The 23,178-nt window shown below is 43.2% G+C and overlaps 1 protein-coding gene across 3 annotated transcripts in view; it reads left to right on the forward strand.

Annotated features, from left to right (window-relative positions):
- Nucleotides 1-16,420, forward strand: part of mbtps1 (membrane-bound transcription factor peptidase, site 1) — a 200,187-nt gene extending 183,767 nt beyond the window's left edge. For all 3 annotated transcript variants that reach the window (XM_070897892.1, XM_070897894.1, XM_070897893.1), the window contains exons 22-23: nt 13,593-13,723; nt 15,598-16,420. In XM_070897892.1, the coding sequence (XP_070753993.1) occupies nt 13,593-13,723; nt 15,598-15,791 (325 nt within the window). In that variant the 3' untranslated portion in view covers nt 15,792-16,420. The remainder of the gene's footprint in view (nt 1-13,592; nt 13,724-15,597) is intronic.
- The last annotated feature ends 6,758 nt before the right edge of the window (nt 16,421-23,178 follow it).

Consider the following 23,178-nt stretch of genomic DNA (forward strand, 5'->3'; position numbering starts at 1 on the left):
TTGTCTGGAGTAAAAATAAAAAGGGGAAGGTAGCTCAACCATGGCTAACAAGGGAAATTATGGACAGTGTTAAATCCAAGGAAGAGGCATATAAATTGGCAAGAAAAAGCAGCAAACCTGAGGACTGGGAGAAATTTAGAATTCAGCAGAGGAGGACAAAGGGTCTAATTAGGAGGGGGAAAATAAAGTATGAGAGGAGGCTTTCAGGGAACATAAAAACTGACTGCAAAAGCTTCTATAGATATGTGAAGAAAAAATATTAGTGAAGACAAACGTAGGTCCTTTGCAGACAGAATCAGGTGAATTTATAATGGGGAACAAAGAAATGGCAGACCAATTGAAGAAATACATTGCATCTGTCTTCGCTAAGGAAGACACAAATAACCTTCTGGAAATACTAGGGATTCGAGGGTGTAGCAAAAAGAAGGAACTGAAGGAAATCCTATTGGGTAGGAAATTGTGTTAGGGAAATTGATGGGATTGAAGGCCGATAAATTCCCAGGGCCTGATAGGCTGCATAGAGTACTTAATGAAGTGGCCCTTGAAATAGTGGTGATCATTTTCCAACATTCTATTGACTCTAGATCAGTTCCTATGGCTAATGTAACCCCACTTTTTAAAAAAAGGAGGGAGCGAGAAAACGGGGAATTATAGACCGGTTAGCCTGACATCGGTGGTGGGGAAAATGTTGGAATCAATTATTAAAGATGAAATAGCAGCGCATTTGGAAACAGTGACAGGATTGGTCCAAGTCAGCATGGATTTATGAAAGGGAAATCATGCTTGACAAATCTAGAATTTTTTGAGGATGTAACTAGTAGAGTGGACAAGGGAGAACCAGTGGATGTGGTGTATTTGGACTTTCAAAAGGCTTTTGACAATGTCCCACACGAGTTTAGTGTGCAAAATTAAAGTGGATGGTATTGGGGCAAATGTATTGACGTGGATAGAGAACTGGTAGGCAGACAGGAAGCAGAGTCGGAATAAACGGGTCCTTTTCAGAATGGCAAGCAGTGAACAGTGGGGTGCCGCAGGATTCAGTGATGGGACCCCAGCTATTTACAATATACATCAATGATTTAGATGAAGAAATTGAATATAATATATCCAAGTTTGCAGATGACACTAAGCTGGGTGGCAGTGTGAGCTGTGAGGAGGATGCTAAGAGGCTGCAGGGTGCCTTGGACAGGTTAGGTGAGTGGGCAAATGCAAGGCAGATGCAGTGTAATGTGGATAAATGGTGGCAAAAACAGGAAGACAGAATATTATCTGAATGGTGAAAGATTAGGAAAAGGGGAGATGCAATGAGACCTGGGTATCATGGTACATCAGTCATTGAAGTTTGGCATGCAGGCAGTGAAGAAGGCAAATGGCATCTTGGCCTTCATAGCTAGAGGATTTGAGTATAGGAGCAGGGAGGTCTTACTCAGTTGTGCAGAGCCTTGATGAGGCCACACCTGGAATATTGTGTTCAGTTTTGGTCCCCTAATCTGAGGAAGGACGTTCTTGCTATTGAGGGAGTACAGCGAAGGTTCACCAGATTGATTCCTGGGATGGCAGGACTGACATATGAGGAGAGACTGGATCAACTGGGCTTGTATCCACTGGAGTTTAGAAGAATGAGACGGGAGCCAATCGAAACATATAAAATTCTGACTTGATTGGACAGGTTAGAGGCAGCAAGAATGTTCCCGTTGCTGGGGAGTTCCAGAACCAGGGTCACAGTCTAAGAATAAGGGGTAAGCCATTTAGGACCAAGATGAGGAGAAACTTCTTCATTGAGTGGTTAACCTGTGGCATTCTCTACCGCAGAAAGTTGTTGAGGCCAGTTTTAGATATATTCAAAAGGGATTCGATATGGCCCTTATGGCCAAAGGGATCAAGAGGTATGGGGAGAAAGCAGGAAAGGGGTACTGAGGTTGAATGATCAGCCATGATTTTTTTGAATGGTGGTGCAGGCTTGAAGGGCCGAATGACCACCTGCACCTGCACCTAATTTCAATGTTTCTGTGTCTTGATATCCATTGAGTTTAATGCTCCTAGTCCCGTTTCTAACCCTCCTAGTAGTGTATCTAGTATGTTTCGCCAATTAGGAGCTTTTGTTATCTTTAGGGTAAGATCCGTGTTCTTGCAATACCTGGGTACCATTTTATTATTGAAGAGTCTATCAGTGTTGTGCAGCCTTTGTAAGTGTGGTATCCGTTCCTGGGTCAGAAGGGATATTTTACACTTATCTTGACCAGCCATGTACCCTTCCTGCCAAACTGTGAATTATTCATACACATCACCCAGTCTCCATCTCCCAAGGTTGCCTGTCTCCACTCTGTACTATTAGTATACTCCGTTTTGTTAGTATTCCAGGCTTCTTTCCGTATTTTGGTTATATTCTGGGGAGTATTGTCGCAACCTTGCTTACACATCATCCCGGGACCGTCAGCCTCCCATGTAAAGTTGAATGTTACATTCTCGTTTTTATGGAGGATCAGTACAAAATTCCAAAAGGCTGGTGCCGAATAGGTCCACTGTCTAAAGTCAAATGTTATATTAAAAATACAACATTCACTTCCCGCGGGGCATTTTGTTACGTTTTGTTGGGACTTCCACATATAACGTTTAAGCCCTTTTCCTTCTAACTGTGGGGACACTGGGAGGGCTAGAGCGGCCACTAACCCAGTCGCCACCAACACTATCCAGAGGTTCATCCCATTGTTTCCTGGTCTGCTTCCTTATCGGACGCTTCCGTGGTCGCCCGGTGCACCGTCACTATGGGTTAAAACAGACGTGGGTTGTTTAATATTATGGTTTTACCTGTGTCCAGTGCTTCCATCTAATCCCAGTGGGCTCCTGTAGACAAACACAAGTATCACTCGTCATTAGTACTGAGTATGGCCCCCATCCATCGGGACTCCATTCCCTTTTGCATCCCTGTTACCTTTATCATGACCTGTTCTCCTATTGTAGGTAGTGTTTTGGGTCTCATTCCCTCATTCTGAATTTCTAGATCTCTTATCTGCTGTCTGCTTTTAACTTTTTTACTCATAACCTGCACCTCTTCGTTTAACTGGACCAAGTACCGCCTTAGCCTATCCTGAATTGGTCCTGCTTCACCTGTCCACCGGCTAAGTCCTCTGGTAGTCTCATAGCCTATCCAGTCATCAGCTCATAAGGTGTTTGTCCCGTGGTGTAATGTTAGTAATTGTTGCAGACAACATTGTGGTGCCACAATTTGCTCCTGGGGACCCCGTACCCATATGTTGCCCTTTTGGTGGGCCCTGTGCTTACTCCATTCACGTCTTTCTTCCTGATCGACACTATGGTGAACCTGTGCTATATTTATGTCTGTCTGAGCACTGTTGGTCATTACTGGTTGAATTTCAGCCTTAAATGCTGGCTCTGGCTTCCGTTCAGCTGCCGCTCATTTGGCTGCTAGGTCTGCAAACCGATTCCCCAAGGTGGGTGGGTCTTGGGGGTGCGTGTGGCCCTTACTAGTTAGTTTTGTGTGTGCTTTTACCTTGATTACCATTGCTTCCTATGGTTCCTTTGCTGCTTTCACTAGCCTTTCTACTAGCCTTCCATGTTTTACCACCTCACCGGTAGATGTCATATGCCATTGTCGTGATCAGGCTGCCATATAGTCGTGAACCACCCCGAAAGTGTATCGACTATCTGTATATATGTTTACTCGCTTTCCTTTAGCTGACTCGAGAGCCCTTATAAGGGCCACCAGTTCTGCCACCTGAGCTGACTTGTCTCCTGGGAGCGCTGCTACCATTATTGTCTCTCCCTCCTGTGTTACTACTGCCCACCCAGTATGGGATTCTCCATCAATGTATTTCCTGGATCTGTCCACATATAAAGTCTCATCGGGGTTGTCCAATGGCTCTTCCTTTACCCCGCTATCCGTTTCCTCCTTTACTTGTTCCCTACAGCTATGTTCCTCCCCTTCTGTCAGCACCCCGGTAACGGGGCTAACTCCATTATGCTTTTTTATTACTGACTTGTCTTTGGGCAGCACTTAGCCTTTCGGCTGTCTGAGATCGACCGCAGCTTTCCAGTATTTAGTAATTCTACCAGGGTATGTTGTGTGTGCAAAATGGTCTGTCCCATCATTACTACTGGTTCGCTTACTTTAACGGCCGAAGTCGCACAGTCCAGAGCGGCCACACATCGGGGCATCCCACTAACCACTGGGTCTGTCTTCGTCGAGTAGTAGGCTATAGGTCTCTGCTGGCCCCCATGTTCCTGCATTACCACAGCGGAATAGCTTCCATTCTCCTGATCACAATATAGGTGGAAAGGTTTATTGGGATCTGGCAATCCTAGGGCAGGGGCCACCATCAGGGCTCTTTTTAGTTCCCCGTATGCCTCTTCCTGTTCCGGTCCCCAATCTATCTTCTGTAGGGGTCCCCCGCTTCATCGAAACATAGAAAATAGGTGCAGGAGCAGGCCATTCAGCTCTTCTAGCCTGCACCGCCATTCAATGAGTTCATGGCTGAACATGAAACTTCAGTACCCCCCTTCCTGCTTTCTCGCCATACCCCTTGATCCCCCGAGTAGGAAGGACTTCATCTAACTCCCTTTTGAATATATTTAGTGAATTGGCCTCAACTACTTTCTGTGGCAGAGAATTCCACAGGTTCACCACTCTCTGGGTGAAGAAGTTTCTCCTCATCTCGGTCCGAAATGGCTTACCCCTTATCCTTAGACTGTGACCCCTGGTTCTGGATTTCCCCAACATTGGGAACATTCTTCCTGCATTTAACCTGTCTAAACCCGTCAGAATTTTAAACGTTTCTATGAGGTCACCTCTCATTCTTCTGAACTCCAGTGAATACAAGCCCAGTTGATCCAGTCTTTCTTGATAGGTCAGTCCCACCATCCCGGGAATCAGTCTGGTGAATCTTCGCTGCACTCCCTCAATAGCAAGAATGTCCTTCCTCAAGTTAGGAGACCAAAACTGTACACAATACTCCAGGTGTGGCCTCACCAAGGCCCTGTACAACTGTAGCAACACCTCCCTGCCCCTGTACTCAAAAAATCCCCTCGCTATGAAGGCCAACATGCCATTTGCTTTCTTAACCGCCTGCTGCACCTGCATGCCAACCTTCAATGACTGATGTACCATGACACCCAGGTCTCGTTGCACCTTCCCTTTTCCTAATCTGTCACCATTCAGATAATAGTCTGTCTCTCTCTTTTTACCACCAAAGTGGATAACCTCACATTTATCCACATTATACTTCATCTGCCATTCATTTGCCCACTCACCTAACCTATCCAAGTCACTCTGCAGCCTCATAGCATCCTCCATTAAATTTGGAGATACTACATTTAATCCCCTCGTCTAAATCATTAATGTACAATGTAAACAGTTGGGGCCCCAGCACAGAACCTTGCGGTACCCCACTAGTCACTGCCTGCCATTCTGAAAAGTGCCCATTTACTCCTACTCTTTGCTTCCGGTCTGACAACCAGTTCTCAATCCACGTCAGCACACTACCCCCAATCCCATGTGCTTTAACTTTGCACATTAATCTCTTGTGTGGGACCTTGTCGAAAGCCTTCTGAAAGTCCAAATATACCACATCAACTGGTTCTCCTTTGTCCACTTTACTGGAAACATCCTCAAAAAATTCCAGATTTGTCAAGCATGATTTCCCTTTCACAAATCCATGCTGACTTGGACCTATCATGTCACCATTTTCCAAATGCGCTGCTATGACATCCTTAATAATTGATTCCATCATTTTACCCACTACTGAGGTCAGGCTGACTGGTCTATAATTCCCTGTTTTCTCTCCCTCCTTTTTTTTTTAAAAGTGGGGTTACATTGGCTACCCTCCACTCGATAGGAACTGATCCAGAGTCAATGGAATGTTGGAAAATGACTGTCAATGCATCCGCTATTTCCAAGGCCACCTCAAGTACTCTGGGATGCAGTCCATCAGGCCCTGGGGATTTATCGGCCTTCAATCCCATCAATTTCCCCAACACAATTTCCCGACTAATAAAGATTTCCCTCAGTTCCTCCTCCTTACTAGACCCTCTGACCCCTTTTATATCCGGAAGGTTGTTTGTGTCCTCCTTAGTGAATACCGATCCAAAGTACTTGTTCAATTGGTCTGCCATTTCTTTGTTCCCCGTTATGACTTCCCCTGATTCTGACTGCAGGGGACCTACGTTTGTCTTTACTAACCTTTTTCTCTTTACATACCTATAGAAACTTTTGCAATCCGCCTTAATGTTCCCTGCAAGCTTCTTCTCGTACTCCATTTTCCCTGCCCTAATCAAACCCTTTGTCCTCCTCTGCTGAGTTCTAAATTTCTCCCAGTCCCCGGGTTCGCTGCTATTTCTGGCCAATTTGTATGCCACTTCCTTGGCTTTAATACTATCCCTGATTTCCCTAGATAGCCACGGTTGAGCCACCTTCCCTTTTTTATTTTTACGCCAGACAGGAATGTACAATTGTTGTAATTCATCCATGCGGTCTCTAAATGTCTGCCATTGCCCATCCACAGTCAACCCCTTCAGTATCATTCGCCAATCTATCTTAGCCAATTCACGCCTCATACCTTCAAAGTTACCCTTCTTTAAGTTCTGGACCATGGTCTCTGAATTAACTGTTTCATTCTCCATCCTAATGCAGACTTCCACCATATTATGGTCACTCTTCCCCAAGGGGCCTCGCACAGTGAGATTGCTAATTAATCCTCTCTCATTACACAACACCCAGTCTAAGATGGCCTCCCCCCTAGTTGGTTCCTCGACATATTGGTCTAGAAAACCATCCCTTATGCACTCCAGGAAATCCTCCTCCACCGTATTGCTTCCAGTTTGGCTAGCCCAATCTGTGTGCATATTAAAGTCACCCATTATAACTGCTGCACCTTTATTGCATGCACCCATAATTTCCTGTTTGATACCCTCCCGAACATCACTACTACTGCTTGGAGGTCTGTACACAACTCCCACTAATGTTTTTTGCCCTTTGGTGTTCTGCAGCTCTACCCATATAGATTCCACATCATCCAAGCTAATGTCTTTCCTAACTATTGCATTAATCTCCTCTTTAACCAGCAATGCTACCCCACCTCCTTTTCCTTTTATTCTATCCTTCCTGAATGTTGAATGCCCCTGGATCTTGAGTTCCCAGCCCTGATCATCCTGGAGCCACGTCTCCGTAATCCCAATCACATCATATTTGTTAACATCTATTTGCACAGTTAATTCATCCACCTTATTGCGGATACTCCTTGCATTAAGACACAAAGCCTTCAGGCTTGTTTTTTTAACACCCTTTGTCCTTTTAGAATTTTGCTGTACAGTGGCCCTTTTTGTTCTTTGCCTTGGGTTTCTCTGCCCTCCACTTTTCCTCATCTCCTTTCTGTCTTTTGCTTTTGCCTCCTTTTTGTCTCCCTCTGTCTCCCTGCATTGGTTCCCATCCCCCTGCCATATTAGTTTAACTCCTCCCGAACAGCACTAGCAAACACTCCCCCTAGGACATTGGTTCCGGTCCTGCCCAGGTGCAGACCGTCCGGTTTGTACTGGTCCCACCTCCCCCAGAACCGGTTCCAATGCCCCAGGAATTTGAATCCCTCCCTGCTGCACCACTGCTCAAGCCACGTATTCATCTGCGCTATCCTGCGATTCCTACTCTGATTAGCACGTGGCTAATTTCTGTATGGGTTCCACTATTGTTTATTGAGGTATAAAATTCTGACTATAAATTAAGAAGCCCTAATACCTTCCTTACTCCCCTGGTTTACAATATTCAGGTAACATTTTGTTACCCACTCATCTTGTGGCTTCAAGATAAATGCTCCTGACACTCGGATGCTGCCCCCTAGGGGCTGCTTTACGTAGTTGTTGTACCCTTATATTCTTTCAGCTGGGACCAATGTTTCCATTGGCCCCACCTTTCATATTTATACATGCAAATGTGTCACCACTGATTAATACTTCATATGGTCCATTTCATCGTGGGGCAAATCCAGGTTTTCCTGGCAATTCTCTAACCATTACCTTTGCTCCAACCTCCGGCACAACTGCCTGCGGTTTTGTCCCTTTTAATTTATCTTCGTCCCTTTGTCTATCTCTTACTTCCTGCCGCATCTCTTTCAGCTGCTTAATCAATTCCATCACATACTTCCTGATTCTATCTCGTAAATGTCCTAATTCTGCCCCTCCTGTAACTATCCCTTCGGGTAACTGCATTGCTCGTAGGGGGTTAATCCTGTCGTTCGATTTGGTGGGGCACGTTACCTCATTAGTATCATGGGTAGTAATTCTGGCCAGGATTGTCTGGTTTCCTGTATTCAAAACAAGTGATAGTTTATAAACTATCTTAACATACAAGTGCTCACAATTAAATTATTTCCAAGGCTACTTTCATATCTTGTCTCATCTCCCCCAAACGGCATTTCTGTCTCTCATCAGAGAAAATGGCATTTTTTAGATTATTTCCAAACTTTAGTTTTTTTTTTAAACTGTTTAATATTTCTTTTAAAAAGATTTCCAAACCCAAGATTTTCCAATACAACCAAAATGTTTATCAAGGAGAATCACCTAAAATATCTCAGAATCCCAAATCAAATACTGCAAAACGAGAACGTAGCTTCTCGTAGCCTCAAGAAACCCATGCAGGCTTTTTTTTTAAAAAGGCATTACACTTTCCCTTCTTTCTTTATCTCATTCATAGACTAAATTTATTGACTTTCAACTCAGTGTAATCAATGGTTACATGTTTTCTTTTGTCAAGTAAGTGAGCGTGTCGGAATTAAAAAAAAGAGACCACCCCTTTTTTTTTTACTGTAATCCAATTCGAATGTCCAAATTTCTCGGCACAAGAGCTGAAGCTTCTGTGTCGGTTTTATTTTCTTATTTTTTTTAAGCAAGGCTGGAGTTTTTATCTTTAACAAACCCATTCTTTGTGCATTTCATCGCTTCGTAAATCATCATCAAAATAAATCCGCACCTGCGTTTCTAACTTAAAATGTAATTCAATTCTAGGTAAAGAATGATTATTTTAACACAATTCATACTTTCATAAAACTTCTCACATCCATGATGAATGGGTTAACCAGCTAGCTTCTGCACAGAAGTGGGTGGAGCTTAAACAAACCTACAGCTACACCATTTTTTCTTTTAAAAGACAGGCTTTCAGACAAATAAAAAATTCATTAACTCCCACCTCATATTCCGCAGTCAAGAAAACTTCCACACAAGCACTTTCATTTAAAGACCGACACATTCACACCAACTTTTCATTCAACAAAGCTTATTTTCTGGTTCCCTTGTTTTTCTTCATCAGTTTCTGTCCCAACCATCCGGTGGGTGTCATTCTCAAACTACTCACTTCTATTCTTAACCTCTGTAAATGTAGGCACTGACTTATTACCATTAATCCTGCTTTGGCTGTTTTCTTATATTTTCTGTTTCTCTCTACACCTATCTTTCCACTCCTCCTTTTCTCCTTGCATTTGTGAAATCTCTATACACATTATAACCACCTCCTTCCCTTTGTTTCCCTTTCTTTGCAACCACCAGTTGAGTTTCCAGGATATCTTTTTTTTTCTTCTTCATATCCTTCCTTAGCCATTTTCCTTTCTAACTTTTGCATATTTATCTCTCAGAAACTCTTCTGGTAGATTGTACCTCTCCCCTCCAAGGGCCTTGGGAGTTTCCTTTGCCCTTTCTCACACCAGGGCATTTTCCCCAGTTCCTGTTTTTCCGCCTTTACTTATCCGGAGCTACGTTTCTGGCTGGATAGCTAGTCTGCCCTCACAGGAGATTCCCCGATATCTTGTATAAGTACTTATTCTCCCAACACACGTATACTTAGAGTGCCCTGACACGCCCCTCAACTGGATTTACCAGCTACACTGACTCCATTTCAGATTCGTTGGCCGGGCCTCTTGGGAGGAGAATTTCTCAAGGTAATTCTCTACTCACACGGTTTTAGGTTGGTTCGGCCTTTGAGTCGAATTTGCCCGTCCAGCAGACCCTGCTCACAGTGCCAAGTTGTAAGGGTTAACTTCAAACCACCACTCTGAATCCGTTAGCCTTAAAGTAAATGCAGTTTTATTAATTAATGCAAGCCGGCAGGGGAGCTATTCCGTAAAGGAATGCTCAGCTAAATGACTGGAGATGTTGTCTTTTACATAATTTCAGATTAAGTCATTACGTAATTACGCAAGTTACAATTAATACATGATGATTGATTAATACATGATTGATTAGTACAGCGCTTCCTCCAATCTGGCTTCTACATGCCTTAAATGGTAATTCTGGATATGGTTACGGTCATTCATTTCTATATCTTGTTGTTCAGTTCAGTTTCTATGTTATCTGTTTGTACTCTTGCCTGTGAACTCTTTAGTCTGCGAACTGGAAAATTTTGCTTTCTCGTGGAATGTTCCCACAGTCTGTGTAGATTCCATTTTAAACTATGTTACCTCAGTTTTAAAATAGCACAATGTTTTACTATTTTAAAGATTTGTAATTTCCCTCCTAAGTGTTTTTTTTAAACTTTATAATTTTTGGCAGCCCTCTAAGAGACACCATCCAGGCCTGTGTAAGTAAAACCAACACACACAGGGAAGTTAGAGCCCATTACCTGAGTGGGCAGTGAGTGGCCATCTGTTTTGCCCCTCCTGGTAAAATTCCATGAGGATTCTTTCAGTAGAGACTTGTTAATTTTACAATTGTATCCTCTAGCCCTGTAACTGTAAGTCAAAGTTAGCAGTGTTTTTTTGCAAGTTTTTTTTTAAAGAAGATTTTCAGGCATTCTTCAATGTCAACCTTGTTTAGCAGTTTCCTTAAGAAAATTGTTGTTGAGTAATGTTACCTTTTGTATAAAGTCAGCATGGCATATTTGCTTTTTCATACTGAGGTATGCACTCCTACTCAATAAAGTTGCATTATTAAGTTTATTGTAGTGAAGATTGGTTTATCAAGACTTGCATCCAAGGTGGGCACTTGAAGTGTGGCTGCACAAAATAAGTTTGCAATTATTAGCAATTCACCTTGCTCTGAAAGAGTAGGCCTACTATGCACAGAAAATTGATATGTTTTTAAAAACTGTACTATTTTAGAAGGAATTGTCAAAAAATATAAACTAGTGTCTGACACACAGTCCATTCTGCACAAGGTGCTATGTTGGCATGACCATTTTTGAAGGAACATAGACACTTCAATTTACTGCAGTTGAAATATTCCATTTATGAGAGGACCATGATCCAGACTTCAAGTAAAGATGATGGAAATATGATAATTAGATACATACCAGGCCAAATGGCTTCCTTCTGTGCTGTGTAACCATTCTATGACTCATACAATATCTGCATAATGGGGCAAGAATACCGAGACGTCCCTAACATCTCTAGCCTCTGTCCTTACTGCTGCAGAAATGCTCATGCATGCCTTCATCACTTCCAGGCGCACCACCTCCAACATTCACCTCTGTTGGTTGCAGTAATCAGAGATATGTTTTGTCTTCCCTCCCAGCTGGCAACATTGCATACAATTGTGTTTCAAGGACATGAGGTAAAGCACTACGCTAAATTACCTACCCCCTCTCCTCCACTGGGGATCCATGTTTACTAACATATCAGCAACCAGAATCTATTGTAAAAATGCAAAGCTAACTTGAAGAATGGAGGTACCATCACTTTTCTGTTTGTACTTTATTAAAAAAAAAATTTTTAAATAAATAAAACTGTCACGTTGAGAATACAAATAAACACGTTAATCTATCCTAAAGATTGCTTATTGTCTGTTTCCCATGTGCCCTAAAGTTTTCATGCATCCAATCCTTATTCTATAAAGGTAAATGGTAATCCTGGGAGGCCAAATTGCCCCACGCCCCGTTTGGAGGTGGTAATCTTGAGGCCAGGAAGTTAATCACTCAGCCCAGAAGTTCAGCCCTGGGCACTGACTTCGGCCCTTCCGCCGCTCAACCAAGGCGGTGCGCTGTCGGAGATGCCTCGTGTCCATGGAGGGGCGCTACCGGGGCGGTAGCCCAGCACCACGTTCCTAATGTCAGCGCTACGCGGATGCTCCAAGTAGTGCTGATGCGGCAGTACACCCCTCCCCTCATTTAAAGGGGAGGGCCGCTGCGCATTTTGCAGTCCCTTGGGCATCTGCCACTGGGCCACCAGGGATGCCCTCGATCGGACCAACAGCTCGGCACTCAAAACAGAGTGCCGGCCTGCAGGATGACGGCCTGGTCGAGGTGAGGGTTGCCATTGCTGGGCCGACAGAAGAATCAGCCAACAGAAAAATATGGCGCCCTTTTAAGGGGCGCCCTGGTGGAGGATGTCCGCCAGCTTTGCGACACGAGAAGCTGGCGGTGACATCGGCCAGCGCCATCCTCGCCGCCCTTGGGGCAATTTCCCCCACGGGGCACAGAGGTCTGTGCGGGGCGGTGAGGAGTCGGTGCGCACGTCGATGTCTTCGGCGTACAAGCGCCAACCCGGGGTGCGGCGCTAACCACACAATGCACCCTAAACCTCTGGGGCAATTTCCCTGGAAGCGTGATCGACCCCTCCCTCCGGGCGATAACCTCGTAGTGCCCCCCGGAAATGCTAATGGGCTATAAAAAAGGGCAATTTCACCCCCCCCCCCCCCCTCCCCGATCTCTACTTGGGATATACCAGATGGAGTCCTGGATCATTATATCTATGGGATTGCAATACCAGGATATCAAGAATGTATCTTTCTCTCAAAATATATGCAATATAGATATAAATGCAGTAGCTTACAAGTCCCCACTAACTTTTTATACAGTTTTTGTGATCCAATGCCGTTGGGTTTAGATGCCTATTTCTTTCATTGCTGTATTCAATTCATGTATTTAAGATCATAACCTAGTGACCTACCAGCAATTAAAAAACCTGAGTGTTTGCCACTGTCACGATTAAGCAGGTTAATGGTTGAAATTATGGCAAATTGCTTGCTCCAGAATGCTTAGAGGGCAGTATCTGCATCAGTGGCATATTCCATGGGATGCTGTTGAAATACCATGTTCCATCCCGAGGGAGACCTGTGTAACCGGCTTATGATGATTGGAAATGCCATTGGTTCACCTTTGCATATATTTTTTCAAACTGGCAATGAGAGGACAAAATGGATACTGTACTTCAATAAAGAAATGTCTGAAGCGAATTTGATGTTGAAAGCTAAACACAAGGACATTTCTATCAAGGCTAGTTGTTATCATAGAAATTCCAGTCAGAAACTTCATTTGTTATTTTCTAGCTTAGCAAAAGAATTTCCCGACAGCTGGTTTTGCGCAAACCCTCCCCCATCCCCTCTTTTAAAAAAAAACAGATGTTATTTTCTGGAAGTCCTTTGTGTGAAGGGATTTAAATCTTTGACTTGCACTAAGCAGCTGCTTTCTATTCTAAATTATTTGTGCCCCTTTCGTCTAGTCTACAAAAGCTGATTTCCAACATGCGTTTTAACTTGAAGTTATCCAAGTTGCAAATTGTGAATACTGCTTAAAATAGCAAAGTATTGTACATACTCCAGAAGCTAATTTATTTTATAAGTGTATGCCACAAGTTGTTCTTTTTATTGTTCTTCCTCCTCAGTAACCTTTGGAAACACCAGAAGTTGTTGTCCATTGACCTGGATAAAGTGGTTCTGCCGAATTTCAAGCAGAACCGTCCCCAAGTGCGACCTTTATCACCAGGTGAAAGTGGGGCCTGGGACATTCCTGGAGGTGAGTACTGGAGTCACAGGACCCTTTATAGAAATCTCTTGAACTCTGGGTAAACATAAACTGCGAAAATCAATTTTAGTCCATTGTGCAATCAGTTTTCCTGCCGACCCACTGCTGCGAATTGGAAAGTGAGGAGAAACCCAGGGTGATTATGCTGGTGATTCCTCCCAGTCCAGACTGTCCAAGATAATGTATTCCAATGGCTCATTTCACAAGTGAAAAAAACTGGGATGGTGTGCACGAATAACACTTTTTTTTGTTAGTATTTCTGGGCTAGATTCAGAATTGCTGCTGTGCACATTGTGTGATGTGAAACACTGGGTGACCTTTCATGCGATTCATAATACCTTTGTATCGCTGTTAAAGATCATAATGGGAGACCTTTTTTGATGACTTGTTTGATATCTGAGTGGTATCAAGTAGTTGTGGGGTTGGAAGAGGATGAGAGAAGCTGAGTAAGTAAAATACTGTTGAACATCCTCAAAAAAAAAGTAAGCATACTCTGGCTTTGGTGATCCATTTGTCTTCAAATTACTTCAACAAAGGGAATTTTCAGCATGAGCTAGTTACAGCGAGAGTGATTTTTTAGGGTGGTGTAAATCTCTCAAGCTGCAGACTTGGTCTGCTGCACCAGGATGATTGGAAGCCACTGCAAGATGTAAAATTATAAGAATAGCAGACAGTCCTTTAGAGAAATGGGTTCTATTCTTCAATGCTCTGCAGTACAGCAAAACCAGACTAATAGGATAAGTACACTTCAGTTTAATGTCTTATTTTTCAAAATAATGTTTAATGTTGCACTAATGTAGCTTGTGCCAGGCAGATTGGCTTGTGGCCATCGACTTTGAAGATCTGTATTTTCATATCAAGATCGGAGAAACCTACAACAATAAATTAAGGAAACTACCAGTATAAAGTTCTCCCATTTTCTCTAATATGCCAGGGCTTTTAGTTTAAAAAAAATTATTACATAACCTTCACATAAACCCACTTGTTCAAATTCCACTCAGTGCTGCATGGATAGCCAACCAGTAGTTTCCAAACGCACAAGGAGGATGAAGTGTTGCAAGTAAATTGAGGTCAAATCTCAGAACTAGCACAGGATCTGCCCTTCATAGTTCCACATAATTCTGGATAGAGCTTCATTGGCCAATCCACGCTGTGAGGCCCACCTGTTCCGTAGGGCGCTGAATCAGGACCAATCACTGTATTCAAACTGCAAGAATTATTAAAGCTAGCTCCACTTTATTGCACAGCCTTTTATCTCGGGAAGCATCCAAAGCTGTTGAGATATTGAGGTAAATGTACTTCACAGTCCGTTGATGAACTGTGATGGGGCTTTTGGATCTGTTATGCTGTTACCTTATTCCAAGTGAGCTGCCATCCTGGATACTGCTCATACCAATTTATTGAACATTTGCAATGGTATGATTGACTGTCGTCCAACTTTCACTTCTAATGTAATAGTGTTTTCAATTCTGGGTGGATTTGGGGGATGGGGTGGGGGGGGAGGGAAGAGAAGATGCATTATTTATTTGTCCTTTTTTAAGATGGCTCTTCAGTATCAGCATTGTGTATTCTGCTGCATCTCCACATAATAAATTCAGGAGATAGTATCTATACATTTAACACCTCAATCCGTCATTTTGAAACTGCAGGCACTGCTTCCTTAAAAGGAGCTGGCAGTGCACATCCATTTCTTGGGCCTTGCATATCTAAGTTCACGTACAGACTATGACTCTTTGCTTTATTGGACTACTTCTGTTCATTAACTCACTAAGTGCCAAACCAAATTTAGTTGTGGTTCCTCTATTTTAGCTCAATGATGGAGGTTGAGTACTGTTAAATGTAGTTCTGATTTGTTTGTTTTTAAGGTATAATGCCTGGCCGATATAACCAAGACGTGGGGCAGACAATTCCGGTCTTTGCTTTCCTCGGTGCTATGGTGGTCCTGGCGTTCTTTGTGGTACAAATAAAGTCTAAGAGCAAGCCAAAGAGACGGAAGCCACGGGTCAAACGTCCTCTACTGCTTCAGCAGGTGCACCCGCCAAAGACACCCTCTGTGTGATTGGGACAGTGGACAACGGCTAATCAAGACACATCCACTGAGGGCAGATAATTGTGCTGTTCGCTGCTCCAAATGAGCATAGTGTGTTTTAAAAATACCCACTAAAGATACTTCATTGGTTTGCTGCCATTTTTGACACGGCTACATTTAAAGACAATGTGATTTTAGCTGAGTTGAGGAGACCTTTTTATGGCAACTATGACTACCAAAGACATTGTGTTTGGTTGCTTTATATTTATATTTCCCTTGGAACAGAATTGTTCTAAACAAATCAGCCAGTACAGACATTGGGACCTCTTTCTTCAGTTCTTGATTTTATTTTATTGTCATCATGTAGAACACTCGTTTTGTTACAAGGACATTTATTGGTGGGAAATGTATTTTGTAACATGAATCCGTGACCTTGCTATGCTTGAGTAAAGAATGAATTACTGACTCGGATAATGTGCACAGAGGCACCTGGCAAGAATAATGGATTGAGAGGAAACTGTACCAAGGGACTCTGTGCTTGAATTGACTTATTTTTATAAAATGGGAACTACCATAACTCACTGTAAATATTTAAGATGGCAGTTTACAACCTATTTTCACCATTGTCGGTGGAATAAATTTACAGCTCTGCAAGTAAACACTGTCTGGAAAGTTAATTCTGATGGCACATAGGGAATTGGACCAAGTATGTCGCAACTTAGCGCAGGTGTGTGTGCTGGCTTAATAATTGGGAATTTTAAAATTCCTTTTGCAAAGTGCGTTGAACAGGTTATCCTGGCAGTTTGGTCACTTGCCATCTTTTGATTGTCTAACCAGGGCTTCCGTCTCTACTTGTGAAATGCAGGTGGGGAATCTTGTTTTCATGATTGTGAGCTGTAATTTAATCTCCTAGCTCATGGTGGCATGGGCCATAAGACAAATGTCCAGTAGCTAGTTGATCCAGTGTGAGTTGCCATCCTGATAGCTCATGTATTACTGTTACCCCTGCGCCCTCTTTCAGTGAAGGGAACCGTGCTGGGGACTTGGGGAAATGTTACCTTTTCCTTGCAGTGTGAAACTGATTTCAATTTCATAATTCAAATGTAGTGGAATCAGTAATATTTAATATGGAGACAGGGCACAAAAGAGATGGAGGAAAAGGACAGAGCAAGCGATGAGGTGGCCGTGTGGTACTGAGGTGTCTCTGTCAGGAGAAGAATGCTTCTCTTTGCCCTCAAGTTCTGTCATTTTGGCAACAAAATTGAGAAAAGAATGAAGTTAGGACCCAGTCATTCCAATTGCTCATTTTGCTTGCAATCAGCAGCTGTTGCAATAGTGTTGTAGTAATTGCTGTTCTCAACTCAACCTCGACTCCGAGGGACTGCCGATGAATTGCTGTCCTCCACAAGAGGTCACTGTGTGCAGCATAGAAACATAGAAAATAGGTGCAGGAGTAGGCCATTCGGCCCTTTGAGCCTGCACCACCATTCAATAAGATCATGGCTGATCATTCACCTCAGTACCCCTTTCCTACTTTCTCTCAATACCCCTTGATACCTTTAGCTGTAAGGACCATATCTAACTCCCTCTTGAATATATCCAATGAACTGGCATCAACAACTCTCTGCAGTAGAGAATTCCACAGGTTAACAACTGAGTGAAGAGGTTTCTCCTCATCAGTCCTAAATGGCTTACTCCTTATCCTTGGACTGTGTCCCCTGGTTCTGGACTTCCCCAACATCGGGAACATTCTTCCTGCATCTAACCTGTCCAGTCCTGTCAGAATTTTATATGTTTCTATGAGATCCCCTCTCATCCTTCTAAACTCCAGTGAATACAGGCCCAATTGATCCAGTCTCTCCTCATATGTCAGTCCTGCCATCCCGGAAATCAGTCTGGTGAACCTTCGCTGCACTCCCTCAATAGCAAGAACGTCCTTCCTCAGATTAGGAAACCAAAACTGAACACAATATTCCAGGTGAGGCCTCACCAAGGCCCTGTACAACTGCAGTAAGACCTCCCTGCTCCAATACTCAAATCCCCTAGCTATGAAGGCCAACATACCATTTGCCTTCTTTACCGCCTGCTGTACCTGCATGCCAACTTTTAATGACTGATGTCCCATGACACCCAGGTCTCGTTGCACCTCCCCTTTTCCTAATCTGCTGCCATTCAGATAATATTCTGCCTTCGTGTTTTTGGCACCAAAGTAGATAACCTTACATCCACATTATACTGCATCTGCCCACTCACCTAACCTGTCCAAGGCACCCTGCAGCCTCTGAGCATCCTCCTCACAGCTCACACTGCCACCCAGTGTCATCTGCAAACTTGGAGATATTACACTCATTTCTTTCATCTAAATCATTAATGCATATTGTAAATAGCTGGGGTCCCAGCACTGAGTCCTGCGACACCCCACGAGTCACTGCCTGCCATTCTGAAAAGGACCCGTTTATCCCGACTCTCTGCTTCCTGTCTGCCAACCAGTTCTCTATCCACGTCAGTACATTACCCCCAATACCATCTGCTTTAATTTTGCACACCAATCTCTTGTGTGGGACCTTGTCAAAAGCTTTTTGAAAGCCCAAATACACCACATCCACTGGTTCTCCCTTGTCCACTCTTAGTTACATCCTCAAAAATGTTTCGAAGATTTGTCAAGCATGATTTCCCTTTGAAAATCCATGCTGACTTGGCCCAATCCTGTCACTGCTTTACAAATGCGCTGCAATTTCATCTTTAATAATTGATTCCAACATTTTCCCCACTACTGATGCCAGGCTAACTGGTCTATAATTACCTGTTTTCTCTCTCCCTTTTTTAAAAAGTGAAAAGTGGTGTTACATTAGCTACCATCCAGTCCATAGGAACTGATCCAGAGTCGATAGACTGTTGGAAAATGATCACCAATGTATCCACTATTTCGAGGGCCACTTCCTTAAGTACTCTGGGATGCAGACTATCAGGCTCCGGGGATTTATCGGCCTTCAATCCCATCAATTTCCCTGACACAATTTCTCGCCTAATAAGGATTTCCTTCAGTTCTTCCTTCTCACTAGACCCTCGGTCCCTTAGTACATCCGGAAGGTTATTTGTGTTTTCCTTCGTGAAGACAGAACCAAAGTATTTGTTCAACTGGTCGACCATTTCTTTGTTCCCCATTATAAATTCACCTGAATCTGACTGCAAGGGATTTACGTTTGTCTTCACTAATCTTTTTCTCTTCACATACCTATAGAAGCTTTTGCAGTCAGTTTTTATGTTCCCATGCAAGCTTCCTCTCTTACTCTATTTCCCCCCTCCTAATTAAACTCTCTGTCCTCCTCTGCTGAATTCTAAATTTCTCCTAGTTCTCAGGTTTGCTGCTTTTTCTGGCCAATTTATAGGCCTCTTCCTTGGATTTAACACTATCCTTAATTTCCCTTGTTAGACACGGTTATGCCACCTTTCCCGTTTTATTTTTACTCCAGACAGTGATGTACAATTGTTGTAGTTCATCCATGTGATCTTTAAATGTTTGCCATTGCCTAGCCACCGTCAACCCTTTTAAGTATCATTCGCCAGTCTATTCTAGCCAATTCACATCTCATACCATCGAAGTTACCTTTCCTTAAGTTCAGGACCCTAGTCTCTGAATAGAAACATAGAAAATAGGTGCAGGAGTAGGCCATTCGGCCCTTCTAGCCTGCACCGCCATTCAATGAGTTCATGGCTGAACATGCAACTTCAGTACCCCATTCCTGCTTTCTCACCATACCCCTTGATCCCCCGAGTAGTAAGGACTTCATATAACTCCTTTTTGAATATATTTAGTGAATTGGCCTCAACAACTTTCTGTCATAGAGAATTCCACAGGTTCACCACTCTCTGGGTGAAGAAATTCCTCCTCATCTCGGTCCTAAATGGCTTACCCCTTATCCTTAGACTGTGTCCCCTGGTTCTGGACTGCCCCAACATTGGGAACATTCTTCCTGCATCTAACCTGTCTAAACCCATCAGAATTTTAAACGTTTCTATGAGGTCCCCTCTCATTCTTCTGAACTCCAGTGAATACAAGCCCAGTTGATCCAGTCTTTCTTGATAGGTCAGTCCCACCATCCCGGGAATCAGTCTGGTGAACCTTCGCTGCACTCCCTCAATAGCAAGAATGTCCTTCCTCAGGTTAGGAGACCAAAACTGTACACAATACTCCAGGTGTGGCCTCACCAAGGCCCTGTACAACTGTAGCAACACCTCCCTGCCCCTGTACTCAAATCCCCTCGCTATGAAGGCCAACATGCCATTTGCTTTCTTAACTGCCTGCTGTACCTGCATGCCAACCTCCTCCTTACTAGACCCTCCGACCCCTTTTATATCCGGAAGGTTGTTTGTGTCCTCCTCAGTGAATACCGAACCAATTGGTCCGCCATTTCTTTGTTCCCTGTTATGACTTCCCCTGATTCTGACTGCAGGGGACCTATGTTTGTCTTTACTAACCTTTTTCTCTTTACATATCTATATAAACTTTTGCAATCCGTCTTAATGTTCCCTGCAAGCTTCTTCTCGTACTCCATTTTCCCTGCCCTAATCAAACCCTTTGTCCTCCTCTGCTGAGTTCTAAATTTCTCCCAGTCCCCGGGTTCGCTGCTATTTCTGGCCAATTTGTATGCCACTTCCTTGGCTTTAATACTATCTCTGATTTCCCTTGATAGCCACAGTTGAGCCACCTTCCCTTTTTTATTTTTACGCCAGACAGGAATGTACAATTTTTGTAGTTCATCCATGCGGTCTCTAAATGTCTGCCATTGCCCATCCACAGTCAACCCCTTCAGTATCATTCGCCAATCTATCCTAGCCAATTCACGCCTCATACCTTCAAAGTTACCCTTCTTTAAGTTCTGGATCATGGTCTCTGAATTAACTGTTTCATTCTCCATCCTAATGCAGAATTCCACCATATTATGGTCACTCTTCCCCAAGGGGCCTGGCACAATGAGATTGCTAATTAATCCTCTCATTACACAACACCCAGTCTAAGATGGCCTCCCCCCTAGTTGGTTCCTCAACATATTGGTCTAAAAAACCATCCCTTATGCACTCCAGGAAATACTCCTCCACCGTATTGCTTCCAGTTTGGTTAACCCAATCTATGTGCATATTAAAGTCACCCATTATAACTGCTGCACCTTTATTGCATGCACCCCTAATTTCATGTTTGATGCCCTCCCCAACATCACTACTACTGTTTGGAGGTCTGTACACAACTCCCACTAACGTTTTTTGCCCTTTGGTATTCTGCAGCTCTACCCATATAGATTCCACATCATCCAAGCTAATGTCTTTCCTAACTATTGCATTAATCTCCTCTTTAATCAGCAATGCTACCCCACCTCCTTTTCCTTTTATTCTATCCTTCCTGAATGTTGAATACCCCTGGATGTTGAGTTCCCAGCCCTGATCATCCTGGAGCCACGTCTCCGTAATCCGAATCACATCATATTTGTTAACACCTATTTGCACAGTTAATTCATCCACCTTATTGCGGATACTCCTTGCATTAAGACACAAAGCCTTCAGGCTTGTTTTTTTAACACCCTTTGTCCTTTTAGAATTTTGCTGTACAATGGCCCTTTTTGTTCTTTGCCTTCGGTTTCTCTGCCCTCCACTTTTCCTCATCTCCTTTCTGTCTTTTGCTTTTGCCTCCTTTTTGTTTCCCTCTGTCTCCCTGCATTGGTTCCCATCCCCCTGCCATATTAGTTTAAATCCTCCCCAACAGCACTAGCAAACACTCCCCCCTAGGACATTGGTTCCGGTCCTGCCCAGGTGCAGACCGTCCGGTTTGTTCTGGTCCCACCTCCCCCAGAACCGGTTCCAATGCCCCAGGAATTTGAATCCCTCCCTGCTGCACCACTGCTCAAGCCACGTATTCATCTGCGCTATCCTGCGATTCCTACTCTGACTATCACGTGGCACTGGTAGCAATCCCGAGATTACTGCTTTTGAGGTCCTACTTTTTAATTTAGCTCCTAGCTCCTTAAATTCGTTTCGTAGGACCTCATCCCTTTTTTTAACCTATGTTGTAACTGTGTCACTCTCCATCTCAATAAAGAATTCTACCATATTATGGGCACTCTTCCCCAAGGGGCCTCGCACAAGATTGCTAATTAGTCCTTTCTCATTACACATCACCCAGTCGAGGATGGCCAGCCCTCTAGTTGGTTCCTTGACATATTGGTTTAGAAAACCATCCCTAATATACTCCAGGAAATTCTCCTCCACCGTATTGCTATCAGTTTGGTTAGCCCAATCTATATGTAGATTAAATTCGCCCATGATAACTGCTGTACCTTTATTGCACGCATCCCTAATTTCTTATTTGATGCTGTCCCCAACCTCACTACTACTTTTGGTGGTCTGCATACAACTCCCACTAGCGTTTTCTGCCCTTTGGTATTCCGCAGCTCCACCCATACGGATTCCAAGCTAATGTCCTTCCTTACTATTGCATTAATTTCCTCTTTTAGCCAGCAATGCTACCCCACCTTTTCCTTTCTGTCTATCCTTTCTGAATGTTGAACACCCCTGGATGTTTCTGAATTTGCAAGCACCAGTGGCAGAAATCCAGTACTGCAATAGTTAAAAATGAAAGTCAAGTAAAATTTGAATTTTGTTTCTAATTTGAGCTAATTTACCTTGTAAAATCCCCTAGCTCATGGTACCTGTTGTAAAATCCTCAAAATAGAGCAATGCTACTCAATTTCTGGGAATGCTTTATTACTATAGAATAGGTTAACAAATTAAAAATTCATCTTTTTATACATTATAAATACTGAAAAAATTCGCCTCTACCACCAATATTTTCTTCAGCTGGGATGCTCATCTTCCCAAAAAAAAAAAAAAAAAATTCTGATTGGGATAAAAGCAGTTCTGACACCGATTTTCAGTGAATGACTAAGTGCAGGTTTGAACTGATTGTATCATTGGAGTGCCCAGACTAAACAGCTGACTGTATCCTGTGAACATGTCGGCACTCCTGCCATTTGACCAGTTAACTTGTTGCTGCAGAAGTAAATAATTGTGTTGGTGATGCTGGAAAGTTACAGTGGTGTGTGTTGCAGCCTGATAATAAACCTGGGACAGGTGGGGAAGTGTGGTTATTGTTAAAGCATCTAATTGTAATACTGTCGGCATCTTTTATAATAATCGGCTAAGTAAAGTGGAGAAGGCTGCACTACAGTTTGTGGTAAAATTGGCTGTCAGCAATGCAAAGATCATAAAGGAGCAATGTTCATACTTTTTCTCCAAGCATTTTGGTACAAACCGTGGCGCCCCACTGTTTCACCTAAAGTTTAAATGATTATTCCTATTAATTTGCATATATTGTAAACTGCTGACGGGAACAGATCTTGGTGTTGAGCTGCTGCTAAAGTGTTCA

This window comes from Pristiophorus japonicus, chromosome 13 (genome assembly GCF_044704955.1).
Source record: "Pristiophorus japonicus isolate sPriJap1 chromosome 13, sPriJap1.hap1, whole genome shotgun sequence".
Taxonomy (NCBI): domain Eukaryota; kingdom Metazoa; phylum Chordata; class Chondrichthyes; family Pristiophoridae; genus Pristiophorus; species Pristiophorus japonicus.